General features: G+C 44.9%; 1 protein-coding gene across 1 annotated transcript; it reads left to right on the top strand.

Annotated features, from left to right (window-relative positions):
* Positions 1 to 276: 276 nt before the first annotated feature.
* On the top strand, positions 277 to 11,122 carry LOC112077432 (fibulin-5-like). The gene is given in 9 exon segments (XM_070441689.1): positions 277 to 307; positions 541 to 663; positions 2,301 to 2,417; positions 2,668 to 2,784; positions 3,338 to 3,460; positions 6,844 to 6,866; positions 6,868 to 6,975; positions 7,935 to 8,129; positions 10,305 to 11,122. Coding segments are annotated over 9 exon segments (999 nt in total). The 3' UTR covers positions 10,467 to 11,122.
* Positions 11,123 to 20,397: the final 9,275 nt, after the last annotated feature.

Raw genomic sequence — 20,397 nt, forward strand, 5'->3', positions numbered from 1 at the left:
TATTGAGCTATAGGAAAGACGGGGTCTTCACGTCCCAGACCCCATTTGAGGTCCGAAACCGGCCTTGGGTTTTCTGTTCTTCCTGGTCCCGTGTGGACATGGTCTTGCCACGACAGGGTTTGGTATTCCCACGGGGGGGGGGGGGCAGTCAGAAAACGTATGCACTCATACTGTAAGTCGTTCTGGATAAGAGCGCCTGCTAAATGACTAAAATGTAAATAATTAATTGCACTCACCCTACTGTCCCAGGTCTAAATCCCTAATTAGAGGCGAACAATGGTAAAAATGCAGTGTCACTGGCTTCGAGGTCTGTTTGAGAATCCCAGAGCACCTGCATTATTTCAGGAACTTAGAATGTTAGGGGTAGTCGACCTCTGGGGGAAAAAAACATTGTATTATTTGGTAGAGTCGACTAACAAGGTTAGTTACTCCACGTAGTATCCTATACACTACCAATAGTGACGTTTCTACCACCTGACACCCCCCCCTCTCTCTCTCTCTCTCACTCCCCCCCCACCCTGTCCTCTCTCTCTCTTCCAGACATTGATGAGTGTGAGACAGACTCCCACCAGTGTAACCCCACCCAGGTGTGCATCAACACAGCTGGAGGATATACCTGCTCCTGTACCGAGGGCTACTGGCTGGTCGGGGGACAGTGTCAGGGTACGAACTGAAACACGTGTGTGTGTGTGTTAAACTGTAGGTCACCCATTACAGCTGGGATCAGAGCTTTTACAGAGATCATACTATTTCAGGGGTAGGTCAGATATGTCATCACTACGCCTAAGTAGGGCTGGGCGATATGGCCAAAATATCATATCATATGGTATTTTTCTAATTTATGACGGTATTTGATGCTATTTTATGTTTTTGATTAATAAAAGTTGTACATTTGCTTTATGAGTAGGGAGTGATCCTAGCTGGCAACACATATATTCTAAATTATTTCAATGGGTCTTTCTCCATTCTGATTGGTTTATTCTGTTCAATTCAACTTCAACCTAAAGTAATTTCCTGCATTTCCATCAAGTTCTGCATTTCCTCCACTCATTTGAAATCATTTCCACACTGCCACGATATGGGCAAAAATACTAGGCCTTATTTTTAACAAAATGTTGCGATTTAGATCAAACCACTTGGGTGAACTTTTGGAATCATGGAAATAGAATGTTTATTATAATTCTATATTTAGAATATAAATAATAGTGGGCACTTTGAATACAGGGGTGTTTGACATGGCAACGAATGAAGATGTAAGGGACGAGTTATTGTGACGGGTAGGAACCAAAGTGATGTTCAGTGTTTCCTTGGGGACCCTATACATTAAATCATTATTCTTATAGCTAAAACATATTCATGCTTCGCCTATTCCTCTTTGATTTAGAAGATACTGTTGCACTAACAACGTGCTGATTTAGGCCTCCACCATCACTGGTATCAGGCTGTATTAGCGAGCTACGTTTGCTCTGACTCAGTACTTTTATTAGCGATTAGCATTAGTGGCTAACACGATTTAGCTTAACTTGCTAAGAAAAGACAAACTAGCCGTTTGCTGATGTAAGAAACACAAACTAATAGTGTAATTATAGAATGCTCGTGGATTTATATTAAGAAGCAACGTGGAAATAACACCGTTGTCATCAACATTGTTTCATGTGCTGCATTGACCAGCAGACTGAACGCAAGTGTCTCGTCGTCAAGCAACAACTAATGCGCTCCTTGAGTGACAGGGGGCGGGACTAGGTCTGGGGGGAGAGAGAGCGGAGAGGGATGGCTCAAGTAGCAGAGTAAACTATAAAAATGGACGTTACACACGGCGTATCACAATTAACAAACCAAACATTCAAATGCCGTTATAGAAGGTAAAGTAAAAACCCAAACCGGTCCGTGCATCAATACCTGTATATAGTAAAATACGGTATACCGCCCAGCYCTAGGCGTGTCAGTTTCCTCTGTTTGGTTTAGTTCCTGTGTCAAACAGTTTCCTCTGTTTCATTCCATAAATTTATTCCATGTTTTTCATCTCTCTGTCTGTGTCCAGATATTGATTGTTTAACTTCCATCTCTCTGTGTCCAGATATTGATTGTTTAACTTCCATCTCTCTGTGTCCAGATATTGATTGTTTAACTTCCATTCCTGTGTCCAGATATTGATTGTTTAACTTCCATCTCTCTGTGTCCAGAATGATTTATTCCGTATTGATGTTAACTTCCATCTCTCTGTGTCCAGATATTGATTGTTAACTTCCATCTCTCTGTGTCCAGAATTTGATTATTTAACTTCCATCTCTCTGTGTCCAACATTGATGAGTGTCGCTACGGGTACTGCGAGCAGCTGTGCGCCAACGTGCCAGGCTCCTATTCCTGCTCCTGTAACCCTGGCTTCCTCCTCAACCCTGACAGCAGGACCTGCCAAGGTACACACAACACACACACACACACACACATACACCACACACACATACACACATACACACACACACACAAGCGTGCTACATGTAATAATGCACACACACACACACACACACACACACACACACACACACACACACACACAACACACACAACGACACACACACTGTACCGTGCCCTCATTACTAACTATTTAGGCATTAGTGTGTTTTATATAGTGATATATTAAAAGTGGTCCTCTAACCTCCCCTCTAGATGTGGATGAGTGTGAGGACAACCCCTGTACCCATGGCTGTTTCAACACCTACGGCTCCTACATGTGTAACTGTGATCAGGGATTTGAGCTGGCTTCTGACGGGACCACCTGCAATGGTGATGATGAGAGAGAGCATAGTATTCTGTGTTAAATTACAACCAATGACCATGGTGTTGCAGACACACAGCTAAGCTATTCACCCAGTGTCTTAAAAGGCTACGCTAAGCTTATTCACCCAGTGTCTTAAAAGGCTACGCTAAGCTTATTCACCCAGTGTCTTAAAAGGCTACGCTAAGCTATTCACCCAGTGTCTTAAAAGGCTACGCTAAGCTATTCACCCAGTGTCTCAAAAGGCTACGCTAAGCTTATTCACCCAGTGTCTCAAAAGGCTACGCTAAGCTATTCACCCAGTGTCTCAAAAGGATAAGCTAAGCTATTCACTCAGTGTTTTAGTGAGTCATAAAAGACGACACAAATGATTATTAATGAATTGCCTGTGAACCTTATTTAACTTTGAGCTATAATGTTTGGCCGATTACCATAATGGTTAAAGGCAAGTAGAATGCTGTAAAATCAGTTTATTTAAACCAACGGTAGCATGCCACTAGTGTTGATTTACTGTGATGCCATGTTACTGTGATGACGACTAACGGTGTATGTCGACTGCAGACCTGGACGAGTGTGGTTTCTCAGAGTTTCTGTGTCGGCACCGCTGTGTGAACACCCCTGGCTCCTTCCAGTGTCACTGCCCAGCGGGATACTACCTTTATGAGGATGGGAGGAGCTGTGAAGGTAATCAGGGACACCTMCTGTACTAACCCTAACCTGTACAGGGAATGGAGGCGTACTGTACTAACCCTAACCTGTGAAGGTATTGGAGACCTACTGTACTAACCCTAACCTGTGAAGGTATTGGAGGCCTACTGTACTAACCCTAACCTGTGAAGGTATTGGAGGCCTACTGTACTAACCCTAACCTGTGAAGGTATTGGAGACCTGACCTAGATTGTGTTACAAAGTGTGATTGAAATCTTWTTTTTTTTTGTCATTGATCTACACAAAATACTGAAATGTAAGCGTTCTACAAATTATCAGACCAAAGGTGAGGACGCAACAGTTCACCTCACACGAGTGAATCCAAAACTTTTACAAGGTCGATTTTGTGATTTTTACATTCACTGTACTTTTCACTGCAATTATTTATAATCTAAAAAAAAATCCTCTGAATACATTCAGTAACATGACGAAAATAATTCCTGGAAAATGTGTGGAGGTGCAACATAAAATGTACAAGGGTTTTGAGTGAGAGGTCTAACTGGTGTCTCCAAGTGGACACATTTCCCAAGTCGTTTCGATGCACTTTTATGACTCGAAGAGTCTTCAACTATAAAAAGGGCTTTTTTTTTTAGCTCTCTTAGCTTTGCCGTTGAGGAACTAGAGCAAGCACAGTTGTTTGGTTTGGAATGCAGCCCTGCGCCCCGCTGTTTGGTTTGGAATGCAGCCCTGCGCCCCGCCATCACACAATTACTGTTGTTGTTTACGCAATCCCAAAAATTGTTCATTTATAAATCGCAATCTGGGTCAGGTGGGCATCATTTGGAAGCTTGTTCTGTTGCGGATGTAACCGATGTGAAATGGCTAGCTAGTTAGCGGTGGTGCGCGCTAATAGCGTTTCAATCGGTGACTGTTACACCTACATAACTAGCTTAATTATAAAATACGATCTTACAGTGTTAARCTTTCACTAGGCAATTCAGAGAARCCAATCTTAATTTTGGTTACCATGAGTGCATTCTGATGCGTGGTCAGCGGCAAATTTTCTTCACAATACATCAAACAGGCTCATTCTGTATCAGGATAACCCGGGGTATGACACCATGTCATCTTGTAACTTTACATCAAACAGTGATCATAAACATTGACACTGTATATAACATGACTTTAATGATATGGAAATGTGAAGTACACATTTGGATTCACGGGTGTTGTGCTTTCTTGTAATGACATCAAAGCGATATTTATATAATCCTTAAAAAACGTTTGGATTTCATTTCTTTCCAAAATTTTACCCATCTCCCGGGAAAGGGGGGTCACTTCTATTTCAGCATTCCGTCACTAAAGACAACAAGAAAATAGCAAAAGTTGCCCCAATTAGCGGGAGGGATGGGGGGGGGGGGGCAACTTCTTGTTCTCGTGAGGTGCTCAAGTTCAGAACGGCTGTCAGTCAAAACCCATACTGACGTCATGTACAGCCTGTTACTGAACAGCCACTACGTTCCAATTTAGCCGTTTATTAGTGTCCAAATGTGGCCATTTTCCAACCGTATATGGCATAGAGTGTAGAGGGTTAACAACTCACATAATAAGTTGACAAATGTTTATTTGACTATCCTTACTTCATTTGCACACACTGTATACAGATTTTTCTATTGTGTTATTAACTGTCTGTTTGTTTACTCCATGTACTCTGTGTTGTGTTGTGTCCACTGCTTTGCTTTATCTTGGCCAGGTCGCAGTTGTAAATGAGAACTTGTTCTCAAATGCCTACCTGGTTAATATAATAAATATCCCTTCCTCTGTCCCCACACATACAACATCTGTAAGGCCTCTCAGTCAAGTGTTGAAAATCAAGCACAGATTCAACTACAAAAGACCACGGAGCTTTTTCGAAAGCCTCATAAAGAAGGGCAGTGATTGGTGGATGGGTAACAATAACAAATCAGACATTGATTATCTCTTTAAGCAGTGAAGTTAATAATTATGCCGTGGATGATTTATTAAACCACCCAGACACATCAAAGATACAGTCGTTCTTCTAGACTGAGCGCAGGACAGGAAGGAAACTGCTCAGGGACGTTACCATGAAACCATTGGGGATTTTAAAATGGCTACAGAGTTCAATGGCTGTGATGGTAGAAAACTGAGGATGGATCAAAACATTGTAGTGACTCAACAAATAATGTCCTAAATGACAAGAGTGAAAAGAAGAATAAAAAATGTACAGAATACAAAACATTCATCCTGATTGCAATAAGACACTAAAGTAATACTGTGGAAAAACAAGGCAAAGGATATATTTTTATGCCTAAATTCAAAGCCTTATGTTTGGGGCAAATCCAACACAAACACATCACTGAGTAACTGCCTCCTTATATTCAAGCATGGTGGTGGCTGCATCATGGTATGGGTATGCTTGACATAGGCAAAGAACTAGGGAGTTTTCCGGAGATAAAAATAAACGGATGGAGCTAAGCATGTGCAAAATCCTAGAGGAAAATCTAAGGAATTCACCTTTCAGCAGGATTAATAACCTGAATACTTATCCAATAAAGGTATATTATTGTTTTATTTTAAATTAATATAAAAATAAACATTTTTCTTCCACTATGACATTAAAGAGTACTGTGTGTAGATTGTTGAACAAAACATTTACAATTTAAATCAATTCTTAACCTCACTTTGTTACACAATAAAATGTTTAGAAGTCAAAAGGGGTGGTGGTGGTGAATACTTATGATACCACTGTTAGTGCAGAGAGTTCTGGTGGAAAAGTAATGATATCCACTTGTTAGTGCAGAGAGTTCTGGTTGAAAGTAATGATATCCACTGTTAGTGCAGAGAGTTCTGGTTGAAAAGTAATGATATCCACTGTTAGTGCAGAGAGTTCTGGTTGAAAGTAATGATATCCACTGTTAGTGCAGAAGTTCTGGTGGAAAAGTAATTATATCCACTTGTTAGTGCAGAGAGTTCTGGTGAAAAGTAATGATATCCACTGTTAGTGCAAAGAGTTCTGGTGAAAAGTAATGATATCCACTGTTAGTGCAGAGAGTTCTGGTTTGAAAAGTAATGATATCCACTGTTAGTGCATGAGAGTTCTGGTGGGAAAGTAATGCACTGTATCAGGAATTATTGGATACCATTACGATGGACCTTACTTTGTGGGTGAATCTCAAAAGTTATTTTCCTTCATTCCTCAAGTCCTCTTTCCTTGCCTCCTTCCTCAAATGGTGAGAAAGGAGGACTCATTTGAGATTCATTCCGTGACCAACCGGACATACTGTTGTCAACGTGGTTTACAATAAATTGTAAAATGTCCATGCCAACCTCTTGTTGTGTGATTAATAATGGGACGATTGCTGTCTAACTGACGTGAATTGTTGTTGTGTGTTTCTGAAATATCAATGAGTGTGAGACTGGTAAACAACACGTGTACAACAGCACAATTTGTTTTCAATTTCCAGGGACGCTATACGTGCTTGGATCCGCTAAAATGTGATCCGCCGTACGTTGAACTCGGTGACAAGTGAGTACCGATACTGTCTGTCTGTATTTAGACTATGGTTATGTTTACACTGACATTGTGAACCCATGCTCTTTCCATGACATAGGGGAATCCAGGTGAAAATTGAGATCCCTTATTGATGTCACTTGTTAAATCCACTTCGATCAGTGTAGATGAAGGGAAGGAGACAGGTGGTTAAAGAAGGATGTTTTAAGCCTTGAGAAAATTGAGACATGGATTTGTGTACGTGTGCCATTCAGAAGGTGAATGGGCAAGACAACATATTTAAATGCCTTTTGAACGGGGTATGGTAGTAGGTGCCAGGCGCACCGGATTGTTGTGTCAAGAAACTGCAAAGCTGCTGTTTTTTTTTCTTTACACAACTGTGGGAAGCATTGAGTCAACATGGGCCAGCATCCCTGTGTGATAACACCTTTAGATTCCATCCCCTGACGAATTGAGGCTGTTCTGAGGGGGGCGGCAACTCAATATTAGGAAGGTGTTCTTAATGTTTTGTATACTCGTGTGATTATCTGTCTTGGACTAAGAATCAAATCAAATGTATTTTATTAGCCCTTCTATAATCAGCTGATATCTCCAAAGTGCTGTACAGAAACTCAGCCTAAAACCCCAAAACCGCAAAGCAATGCAGGTGTAGAAGCACGAGTCTGTCTGTCTTGGACTGTGGTTGTGTAATTCTACTCACTACTTCTTTATACTCACTCTCGTTGTAATGCTCCTATGTACATAAAGCATCTCAGAGTAGGAGTGCTGATCTCGGATCAGTTTAGCATCTTCGATGATAATGAATTTCGTGACATGGACAAAGAGGGGGATCTGATCCAAGATTCAGCACTCCTACTCTGATGCTTTATGAACATGAACACAGGAGTTCAAGTGATATTTATTTCTCTCTAAGTGATACATCTCTCTTGTTTTTTACCCCCAATCCCATTCCTCCCTTCCCTCCCTCTCCTCCATCAGTGTATGTGTAGTGCTGAGAACCCAGCTTGTAGAGACAGGCCCTTCACCATCCTTTACCGCCACATGGACCTGTCCTCAGGCCGCAGCGTCCCAGCAGACATCTTCCAGATGCAGGCCACTACCAGATACCCTGGGGCTTTCTATATCTTCCAGATCAAAGGACCGGGCAACGAGGGACGAGAGTTCTACATGAGGGTGAGAGAGGGAGGGGAGTTCTACATGAGGTGAGAGAGGGAGGGAGTTCTACATGAGGTGAGGGAGGAACGTTCTACATGAGGGAGGGACGAGAGTTCTACATGAGGGTGAGGAGGACCGTTCTACATGAGGGTGAGGGAGGTCAATGCAAATAGTCCGGGTGACCATTTGATTATCTGTTCAGCAGTCTTGTGGCTTGGGGGTAGAAGCTGTTTAGAAGCCTCTTGGACCTAGACTTGGCGCTCCGGTACCGCTTGCCGTGCGGTAGCAGAGAGAACAGTCTATGACTTGGGTGACTGGAGTCTTTTACCATTTTTTGTGCTTTTCYCTGACACCGCCTGGTATAGAGGTCCTGGATGTCAGGAAGCTTGGCCCCAGTGATGTACTGGGCCATACGCACTACCATCTGTAGCGCCTTACGGTCGGATGCCAAACAGTTGCCATACCATGCAGTGATGCAACGGGTCAGGATGCTCTCAATGGTGCMGCTATAGACATTTTTGAGGATCTGGGGACCCATGCCAAATCTTTTCAGTGTCCTGAGGGGGAGAAGGTGTTGTCGTGCCCTCTTTAACGACTGTCTTGGTGTGTTTGGACCATGATAGTTTGTTGGAGATGTGGACACCAAGGAACTTAACTCTCGACCCGCTCCACTACATCCCCGTCGATGTGAATGGGGGCATGTTCGGCCCTCCTTTTCATGTAGTCTATGTTCATCTCCTTTGTCTTGCTCRCGTTGAGRGAGAGTTTGTTGTCCTGGCACCACACTGCCAGGTCTCTGACCTCCTCACTATAGGCCGTCTCGTCGTTGTCGTYAAACTTAATGTTGGAAGCAACTGTGAGCAAGCAACTGTGAGGGACAGTTGGAAGCAACTGTGAGGGACCCTGTGGGCAGTTGCTGGATTAAATCCCCACACTGACAAGGTAAAAATCTGTCGTTCTGCCCCTGAGCAAGGCAGTTAACCCACTGTTCCCCGGGCGCCGAAGACGTGGATGTCGATTTAAGGCAGCCCCCCCCCCCCCTGATTCAGAGGGGTTGGGTTAAATGCAGAAGACACATTTTCAGTTGAAGGCATTCAGTTGTTCCTCTTTTCCTTTTCCCGTGTTGATGGTCAGCTGATGTGTTGTTGCCTACCCTGACCACCTGGGGAGCGGCCCGTCAGGAAGTCCAGGATCCAGTATGTGCTTGGTATAGTTGGCCAGCAGATGGGGCACTAAGAGTGTGTAGCGTTAGAGATGCTCTACTCTGCTAGATTCTGATTGTGTTCTCTTTAGATTAGAGGTGTTCTCAGCTGTTTAAAAAAAAAACATTTTGGTGTGAAATAATCTACTGCAAAGACGGTGATGGAATCCTTCCAAAGTACACTGTGGCGTATAGTATTGTGCTGAATCCTCTGTTTGCTCATGATTCGTCAGTGTTTGGTCTGAAACCATAAATCATGACTTGAATGTAGGAATGTAGGAAGTGGTTTTAACCTAACAACTGCTATGCAGAAGGGAAAGGCATGTTGCCATTATATTCCACTTTCTTACTGAATCCGCAAACTATTCAGACCCCTTGACTGTTTCCACATTTTGTTAAGTTATTCTAAAATGGATTAAATTGTTTGTTTTCCTCATCAATCTACACACAATACCCCATAATGACATCACAATACCCCATAATGATATCACAATACCCCATAATGACATCACAATACCCCATAATGACATCACAATACCCCATAATGACAAAGAAATGCAAAAATGTATTAAAAATAAATAACAGATACCTTATGTAAATAAAGTATTTCAGTTTTACATTTTTAATACATTTGCAAAAATGTCTAAACCTGTTTTTGCTTTGTCATTATGGGGTATTGTGTGTASATTGATTGGGGGGGGGAAATTTAATCAATTTTAGAATGAAATGTTGAAAAAGTCAAGGGGTCTGAATACTTTCTGAATGAACTGTATGTTACCATTACGCGATAGGCCTGGTAAAACCAGTTTTGTGGGGAGATAGGATCACATTAATTAGTAGTACATGATGTCAATCAATCTGTCATGTTTATTTATCAATCCCTTTTTTTACATCAAGAGTTGTCTCAAACTTCTCTCTCTTCTTTATTCTCTCTTTCTCTCGTTACAGCAAACCAGTAACGTGAGTGTCTCTCTCTCTCTCTCGTGTTACAGCAAACCAGTAACGTGAGTGCCACTCTGGTCCTATCTCGGCCCATCAAGGGTCCCAGGGAGCTGGTCCTGGACCTGGAGATGGTAACCGTTAACAACGTCATCAACTTCAGAGGCAGCAGTATCATACGGCTCACGATATACGTGTCAGAGCATCCTTACTGAGGCCCCTCCCCCCCATGACCAATCACCACGTACTCTCACAACCCTAAGGATATCATCCCGGAATCTTTTACTCTCCAAATCTACCATCTCTCATCAGACAGCTCTGTTCCTGTTATCTCTGTTCACGAGATGCGATGCTGTCTGTCTCTTCTCTCTGTTCATGAGATGCGATGCTGTCTGTCTCCTGTTCTCTCTGTTCACGAGATGAGATGCTGTCTGTCTCCTCTTCTCTCTGTTCACGAGATGTGATGCTGTCTGTCTCCTCTTCTCTCTGTTCACGAGATGTGATGCTGTCTGTCTCCTCTTCTCTCTGTTCACGAGATGCGATGCTGTCTGTCTCCTGTTCACGAGATGCGATGCTGTCTGTCTCCTGTTCTCGAGATGTGATGCTGTCTGTCTTACCACCGTTATCGTCTGAATAAACTTTCAATGAACTCTCATCTGTTGTTATAGGACACGGAGGCACCTTGCGCTACATTTCACCACCTCCCTTCCCCACTCTTACATCCACATCAGACTGTTACTGGACATTATCACTGTATCTATCAGACTAACGTATTTTCCACACATAAGGATATTTATGTTGTATTGTAAAGGCTATGTGTGTGTCTCTCTCTCTCTCCTCTTTAAAAATAAAACATTTATGATTAAGGTCATTGATTGAAATTATTGTCAGTATTTGCTGTTTACTACGTATTTCTATTTGTTATCGATTGAACTTAGTCTTCCGTTATTTCCTGTGAAGCGTTAAACTTTAAATAAACTGTGAATGTGAGCTTACAATATCTGATGTGTTTTGTGTAGCAGCGTCTCTCTCTACAGTATGTAGAGCTATCAAGAAATACGCTTTCAACCTTGGTGGGAAATGTTTTGATTCCTACCGGACTTGAACTAGCTTGGCCCCAGATCTGTTTGTGCTAACATTCCAATTCCTTGTCATGGCATAAGGAGTGGAATGTTAGCCCAAATAGACTGCTACCAGGCTATGACTGCTACCAGGCTATGACTGCTACCAGGCTATGACTGCTCTGGTCTGAGTACACATTGTTTCTGTCACTGTAGATCTTCTACTGCTGCAGGGGGCTCACTTCTGCTACGTTAGCTGATGACTGGACATTACCGTACAGTGTCCTAATCAAGTTACCCATTTCAATTTGTGTTTTTATTTTGACACAATCATTTGTCAACGGTGCCCATCAGATGTACTACTGATTTTACAAGATACATTTCCCTGAAATATTTGTCTTGAAGTAATATATGACGTCAAATGTGTTTAATTTTGCCACTCTTATATACATTATCCATGGACCAAACTTCCCCATAAAAAAAACAAAACAATGGTCTGTCCTGTTTTGTGGGATGACTCAAGCCGCTTATTAAATGGGTTTAATTTCTGGAATTCCCGGGTGCACCGGACACCCCCAGCCCCCTTCGGTAGCGGCCGACTTCACTGCCATAGGTGCGCCATGTGGGCCCGTGGCTAACGGGGAAAAGGGATGGAGCCAGCGGGTGCAACCTTAGGCAAAAGGGAATAGCGGGGAACCGGGCTAAGGTACCGAGGACACCGCCGCCGAGAGATGAGCGAGGCGCGGGCGTGAGCCCCCATACCCTACCCACCCCCACAGCAGACTTTTTGGTTTTCGGAGCACAGCCCCATTGCCGCGGGCTGCAACCCGTGAATGGATCCTTCCGCAAGGTTTCACCTACGGAACCTTTTTACGACTTTTACTTCCTCTAGTAGTCAAGTTATGATCGTCTTCTCGGCGCCTCCACCAGGCCGTGACCGACCTCGCAGGCGCCGATCCGAGGACCTCACTAAACCATCCAATCTGGTAGTAGGACGGCGGGTGTGTACAAAGGGCAGGACTAATCAACGCGAGCTTATGACCCGCGCTCTGGTGGAATTCCTCGTTCATGGGAAAATAATTGCAATCCCCAATCCTATCAGAGTGGGGTTCATCGGGTTCCCACGCCATTCTCGGCGAGGGTAGACACACGCTGATCCGCTTCAGTTGTGGCGCGCGTGCAGCCCCGACATCCTAAGGGCATCACAGGATACCTGTTATTGCTCAAATCTCGTGTGCTGAACGCCACTTTGTCCTCTAAGAAGTTGGACCACCACCGCTCGGTGGCCGCATAACTAGTTCAGCATGCCGGGAGTCTGGTTCGTTATCGAAATTAACCAGACAAATCGCTCCACCAAACTAAGAACGGCAGCACCACCACCCACAGAATCGAGAAAGAGCTAATCAATCTGTCAATCCTTTTTCCGTCTGTCCGGGACCGGGTGAGCGGTTTCCCGTGTTGAGTCAAATTAAGCCGCAGCTCCACTCCTGGTGGTGCCCTTCCGTCAATTCTTAAGTTTCTAGCTTTTGCAACCATACTCCCCCCGGGAACCCAAAGACTTTGGATTTCCCGGACGCTGCCGGCGGGTCATTGAATACGCCGCCGGATCGCTAGTTGGCATCGTTTATGGTCGGAACTACGACGGTATCTGATCGTCTTCGAACCTCCCGACTTTCGTTCTTGATTAATGGAAAACATTCTTGGCAAATGGCTTTCGCCTTTCGTTCGTCTTGCGCAGCGGTCAAAGAATTTCACCGCTAGCGGCACAATACGAATTGCCCCCGGCCGTCCCTCTTAATCATGGCCCCAGTTCAGAAGAAAAAACCCACAAAATAGAACCGGAGTCCTATTCCATCTATTCCTAGCTGCGGTATTCAGAGCGACCGGGCCTGCTTTGACACTCTAATTTTTTCAAGTAAACGGCTTCGACCCCGCGGACACTCAGTTTAAGAGCAATCGAGGGGGCGCCGAAGGCAGGGGCTGGACAGGCGGTAGCTCGCTCGCGGCGACCGCCAGCTCGATTCCCGAGGTCCAACTACGCAGCTTTTTAACTGCAGCAACTTTTAAAGAATACGCTAATTTGGAGCTGGAATTTACCCGGCTGCTGGCACCAGAACTTGCCCTCCATGGATCCTCGTTAAAGGATTTAAAGTGTACTCATTCCAATTACAGGGCCTCGAAGAGTCCTTATTGTTATTTTCGTCCAACTACCTCCCCGAGTCGGAGTGGGAGTAATTTGCGCGCCTGCTGCCTTCCTTGGATGTGGTAGCCGTTTCTCAGGCTCCCTCTCCGAATCGAAACCACTGATTCCCCGTTACCCGTACGGTCACCATGGTAGGCACAGAAAGTACCACTCGAAAGTTGCATAGGGCAGACATTCGAATTGAGACGTCACCGCCCACAAGGGCGCGCGATTCGCTTCGGGTTATCTAGAGTCACCAAAGCGCGGTCAACCGAGATTGGCCCGCATGGGTTTTGTCTTTAGAAAATGCACGCATCCCCCGGAGGTCAGCCTCGTTGGCATGTATTAGCTCTAGAATTGCCACAGTTACAAGTAACGTTTGGAGCGATCAAAGGAACCATAACTGATTTAATGAGCCATTCGCAGTTTTCACTTGTACGGCCGTGTGTACTTAGACTTGCATGCGCTAATCTTTGGCAGACAACAATGCCTACTGGCAGGATCAACCAGGTAGCCACTCAACAACTTAGATGTTGTACCTGGGCGCACTTAAGCAAAGAACGACCAGAACCAGTCCTATCCCGTCAGGAGGAGGACCTGGTGCAATCCACCGTGCGCCCAGCGGGACGCCCTGAACTGCCCATGGCCCGGAGGTGCCACAGTTGCCAGGGCACCGCTCGAGAGGTTCGCTTGTCTACCGGAGGGCTTATTCGGATGGCCATCAACTGAACCGCGGGTAACCACAACCATAACCAGACCCACTGGCGGTTCAGTATATGGGAACGATTATGGTAGACAAAAGAAATCAAGGGTTTTGAAGAAACTGAGTGCGCGTCATCTTAAGGAACGTCCTGGGTGCTGTTGCGGGGGCGCCTATGAACGACGCGACTCTCAATGCAATACGCTCGCCTCTCCGAAGGATGGAGTACAATCCCGCCCACCGGAAACACCAAAAATAGTGTCTAACCGAGGCGTGACGCGACAAACAAACATACAGGCAGGTGTCACAGCAGCGGGTCGATGGGCTTTAGAGAGATTCTCCAGAGACCTAAGTGCACTGGTCAGCCGGCCCCGCCTTGGACTGTGTTGCCTGACCGCTAGCCATATTTCGAAATAGGAGTATGTGCCTCCCAAGATCATGGAAGGCCACGATAGTATTGTATGTACCGGAGAAGCCGGGCACTCTCACCAGACATTTATGTATAAACCACTGATACACATTGATGGGAGCCTCGCACGATGTGAACCCAAGAAAGAGCGAAGGATACCAGGGAAGCACCCAACCGGCGAAAGAACAACAACCAGACCGCACAGACTCGAATGGCGGCGGATGATGGACTCGTAGTCCAGACCTTTTCTAAAAAGCCGTGCGCGATAAGCATCAGCTCAGGCCCGTCCGCCCGCGCTCCACGCAGGACATATTCGAGTCTCGCCACCGATCTGTACAGAAAGTAAATTGTTTATGTTTCCATAACGTCGCGAGGCTTGCATATCAAGCAAGAGGGGTGGGAATGTGGGGTGGAGACCCCAGAACCATCTGGGAAAAGAAGGCATTTAAAAACCCATCTATAACAATCTCGATAGGCGCCCTGTGATCCAGGTAAGATAGACCAGTGAGGAACTAGGAAAGAGCGGGGCTACCTTGCTCATGCCTACCGGGCGGTTTTTCTGACAAAGTTCAACATAGAAAGTATTCAGACCTTTTTCTAAAGCCTCCATAAATCCCTCAGGCCGGCCCCCCCACCGACTTGGCCCTAAACAACCGTACCAAGATATGCTTGTTTCCATAGTCAGGGCGGTCAGTGTAGGTAGTGTAGCCCGCCATTTTAAAAGCAATATGTTGTAATATCTATTGCAATCACATTACAAGTAGGAAGTATGTGAGGGAACACTCCATATGACCTCCCATGATGAATCACAAAAAATACACACAATGCGTACGGATGATAGACAATAAGAAGACACCAGAGCTCAGGCACGCGAGCGCTATGTCCAGTTATACAGTGAGGACTTCAAGTTGTCGCGTCCCCAGAGCCAACATCTCCCAAGAGGGCTGGACAGCGACTTGGCACACCAAAAGTTAGGACACCCACCGGCAACTTCTTTGGGCGCCCGCAAGGCTTGGCGCACGATATAAACACTCGCCGTGATTATCGTGTCTCGCACTCAGCGGGCATTTGCAGCCGGGGATTAATTTAAAAGTGGTGTGCCTAAAGTGGACCCTCTCGAGTTCGAACCGAAATGGGCTCCATACATCCCTTCTAAAAAGCTGTCCCCAATTATATATCACCGATTTATAAAATCGAGACATGTGTGGGCAGCTATGTTTGCCACCACCCTCAACTCTCTTAGGCGACGATAATGGACTTCACTTGCTTGAGATCACAACCAAAAAGTCAGGTTTTCATAAAATAATCCGCAGGGTCGCACGGAAAGAAAACTACACACGCTGGTTTGGGCGATCCCACACAGCGCAGGGGAGATGTTGTGGTTGCGTAATTGCATGCGGTACCCGGAGCATTTTCTCAAAGGAGAACCGGATATTCACATCGTAAAAAAAACCCTAAGCGAGGGGCCGGTGCCTCAATCGATTGATCTCCGTATCAAGCTTGGGCCCTGCGTGCCTCGAATGTTTTCCGATGGGGTTGAAGAATTCCTTATAAATTAAGTCATGGTGCAAAATTGACGGTTGTGTAGCCCCATCGTGAAAAATACATATTATCAAAAACCCTTCAAAAATAGTAACAACTGCTATCCAAAATATGATTGGTGTGTGGGAGGTTTTTCTTCGTCGGATCAAGCACAACAAGAAAAAATACATACAACCACGAGGCGGCACGGAAATAGAAAAACAACCCAGTGTGTTACAGCTATGAATCGTATAAACCGTTTTTCTATAAAAACCATTAAATAGAAAATCACGGAACTTGGTGGTTTTAATGTTGTTGGCACGTCTGTCAGTAAATTATAATGGAATCGAGTTGCCAGTCCAGATAGATTCCTACCTCAGTTGCTTTCCCGAACAAGAAAATATTATTATCAATTCATGTAAACTGTTGTCCCATCACTGAGATGATAAAAGAGCGAGTAATTGAGCTCACACAATGTTGGGAACCTCTAGCCCATCGCGGACGAATGTGGCTTTTTAATTCATGATTTGATTATTTCGGGGTATATTTGTGCTTTCTCCTTCGCAACCATTTTGAAGAATAGGCTTATAACGCTGATCACCATCGTGCGCGGTGAATGAGAGACAAGTCGGGGCGAAGAGTATATTGCCACACTTCGTGCACCTGGTTTTGTTTTTTTCCGTAGTGCCGCCTCGGTATTTTTTTTTGGTTACCAAAGGAGCCCACAATCTTTTATAATCGTGTTTAAATATTGATTTTTCGATCGGGCAACGAGTTACAGATTTGATAACTATCAACACCTACTTAATTCATTGGCCGCCAGCACCCATATATGGGGAAATCATCAAACCTATATTGCGTACACTCGGCCAATTTCCGGATTTTGTTTCCGCCACCAAAAACATTCTTAAAACACGATTTTCTAGGTAAAATGTTTTATAAAAGTGAAAAGGGCCAACGTCGGCTATTAATTATATGGCTACTATTGGTTCATCATATGTGGTTACCCTTTCGAATTTTATTGGACCTATTCATAGAAAAAACATCGTCTCAACCAGATTGGAGTCTGTACTTTTGAGTTATTATGTTCACCGCAATTTCCCATCCAATACTACATTTCAAGTTATTGCCATCCTTTCGCTCCGTTTTTTTCTCTCGGAAAAAGTAGAATCGACGGCCACACTGACATCAAATCTGATCTCAGTACATCGCACCTTTTTTTCGTATTAGTAATTCGGGCTTACCAGCTGTCCCCCCCACAATTGTATAATGGTTTCGGCATGATGAACATCATCTCTCCTGAGTTGTGTGACCAGTGACACAGGGGTACCAGCGCCTACACACCTGCAATTATGTCATGAAACCCTGAGCCTTCTATTGACAACAGGAAACTCAACCATCAACTTGCGTGGTGCACAAGTCTGTCCGTAGTAGGAGTGAGGTCAGTGGCAAACTATCTCTGTCCGATTCATAAACGGTTGAAATGGACACTTTCTAGAGGGGCCGGAGCTCGTTGAGAGCACTCTCTCGGAACTGGACCCAATCCGTCCAATTTCATGGTACCCTGTGCCGCCTTCTTTTTACCGGCCGGCGACGTGTTTTTTCCGTACGCTCGGTATTTTTTTGGCCGATTGTAGGGTGTTATTCCAACCCTACCAGGCCTCCTCTCACGGCTTTGTTCTATAATGGTTTTAAAATGCTTTTAAATGGGCGCTAACCCATAGATGTGCCTCACCAACTATTGTCCCGCTATCGGAACTAAAGGTCATATACGTCGCAAGGTGCCCAAGTCTGGTCCCAGGCTTTGTGGGGGTCGGGGCGTGAGGATTATTGGTAGGCTTTTAGGAAGTAATAGAGCTGGCTGTCCTGAGAGATACTTAGTTCTTATGAGTTGTGCATCACTTTTATCCACGAAACATATCCACCTTGTGGAAAAATTACTGGGCATATATACGTGCATATCGACTCTCTTAGATGGGTTTCCCCTCATAGCTGCCCAGCAATTTTATGAAGTGCCCTAATAATGCCCATTGCGGGTCGATAAATGCTTTTCGCCTAATTAGGTGGTTGTTTAGCACCATGGGCTACACACCTCAATGGGGTAAGGGCTGACGCTCAGTCCTCCTCTCTCCTTAATCTTGTTGGTACACAGCAATCGCGATGACTTAGTCCTCCATGGGTTCGTCCCTCTCAGTGGTCTTGACAAGTGAGTTAAATTTCTTCTGAGGCTGAGTTTGCAAATCGGGGATTTCCCACACCTGGGAGGGCACACAACGCCTTCGGAGTGATCCTTATGGGCATTAGACAGTCTGTTTGTAGTAATAAGTCGGTTGGTGTCTCTGCGTCCACCTGACATCACTCCTTATCTATGCTGGCCATTTTGCCTTATCGCGGGATGCCCCTTTTCGGAGTCTCGGTCCTCTATCCCGGGTGTTTTTTTCCGTGCGTATCCTTCTCTCTGGATATGACATTCCTTTATGTGGGTTACCAGGCCCCACAGATTTACTCTCGTCGAGCGTCGTTCCTATGTCGAAAAGAGCTTTTAAACCTCAGCTACCTACTCAATTGCCCCGCACTGTGGTGTGGAGCCACTCACAAATACTCCGTCAGTGGGCCCACCAATGTCTCTCTGGATTCCGTGGGTGGGGCCGGCCCTGGATGTCTGGACCCTCAATTGCCATCGCGCGTGCGACCTGGGTTGTAGTGACTCCTTTACCCAAGCTAGCGATTGCCATGACCAGGGTGGTGTTTCATCCGCAACGCTACGCACCGGCGACCCGACTCACGAATTATCTTCTTAATTACCCTTCTTCGACAGTTAAATCTTCCCATATACTGGACCCCAGTGGTATTCTCGGTCATAGGTTGTGGTTAGCCCCACCAATTTTATAATGGCCGGTTTTTCAAATCTGATTTTGCGATATGGGCCTTACATCATACCCGTGAATCACGCCCTATAAACCGCGGCTCCGCCAATCAATGGCGGACACTCCAACTCGACATCACGGTTGACCCTGCACCGGGTGTGCCAGGGCACGACCTCCGGGCCATGGGCCAGTTCAGGAAGCGTCCCTCCAATAAACAACCTGTAAGTGAACCTGGGTCAAGTCCTCTCCAATAACAACCTGTAAGTGAACCTGGTTCAGTCCTCTCCCAGTAACAACCTGTAAGTGAACCTGGTCAAGTCCTCTCCAATAACAACCTGTAAGTGACCTGTCAATCCTCTCCAATAACAACCTGTAAGTGAACCTGGTCAGTCCTCTCCAATAACAACCTGTAAGTGAACCTGGTCAAGTCCTCTCCCAATAACAACCTGTAAGTGAACCTGTCAGTCCTCTCCAGTAACAACCTGTAAGTGAACCTGGTCAAAGTCCTCTCCAATAACAACCTGGTAAGTGAACACTGGTCAAGTCCTCTCCAATAACAACCTGTAAGTAACCTGCGTTCAGTCCCCTCCAGTAACAACTTACAGTGAAACCTGGTCAGTCTCTCCAATAACAACCTGTAAAGTGAACCTTGGTCAGTCCTCTCCAATAACAACCTGTAAGTGAACCTGGTCAGTCCTCTCCAATTACAACCTGTAAGTGAACATGGTCAGTCCTCTCCAATTACAACCTGTAAGTGAACCTGCGTCAGTCCTCTCCAATAACAACCTGTAAGTGAACCTGGTCTGTCAAAATTAAAACGTTATTCTTCTTATATAACAACTGCCATGTCAAAGTTATTCTTCTTATATAACAATGCCATGTCAAAGTTATTCTTCTTATATAACAATGCCATGTCAAAGTTATTCTTCTTATGTAATGGTGTTCCGTATTTTGGGGATGTATTAGCAACAAAAAGTGGCCAAAACTGGAAGGTCAAATGAGAATACTTCTGATCAGGGTAATACATGCTCATATGGAGATCACATGAATATATTATAACATAAGGAGATCACATTAATTAGATTATACATAAGGAGATCACATGAATAGATTATAACATGGAGATCACATGGATATACTATACCATTCTTTATCTTTATTAAGGAAGCAATTGAGTCTCCTACTTGTTTTATTATTAACTTTGTTTTGGAGAAGAAAGCTTGTTAATCTGAGAATGTCTCGTTGAAGGGCATTACCGGAGAGAGGGGAAGCAGAGGTCAACAGAACCAACCAGCCCCTAAAGCCCGACGAGAGAGAGGGGAAGCAGGTCAACAGAACCAACCAGCCCCTAAAGCCCCGGAGAGAGAGGGAAGCAGGTCAACAGAACCAACCAGCCCCCTTTAAGC

This window comes from Salvelinus sp. IW2-2015, unplaced genomic scaffold (genome assembly GCF_002910315.2).
Source record: "Salvelinus sp. IW2-2015 unplaced genomic scaffold, ASM291031v2 Un_scaffold4560, whole genome shotgun sequence".
Lineage (NCBI taxonomy): Eukaryota > Metazoa > Chordata > Actinopteri > Salmoniformes > Salmonidae > Salvelinus > Salvelinus sp. IW2-2015.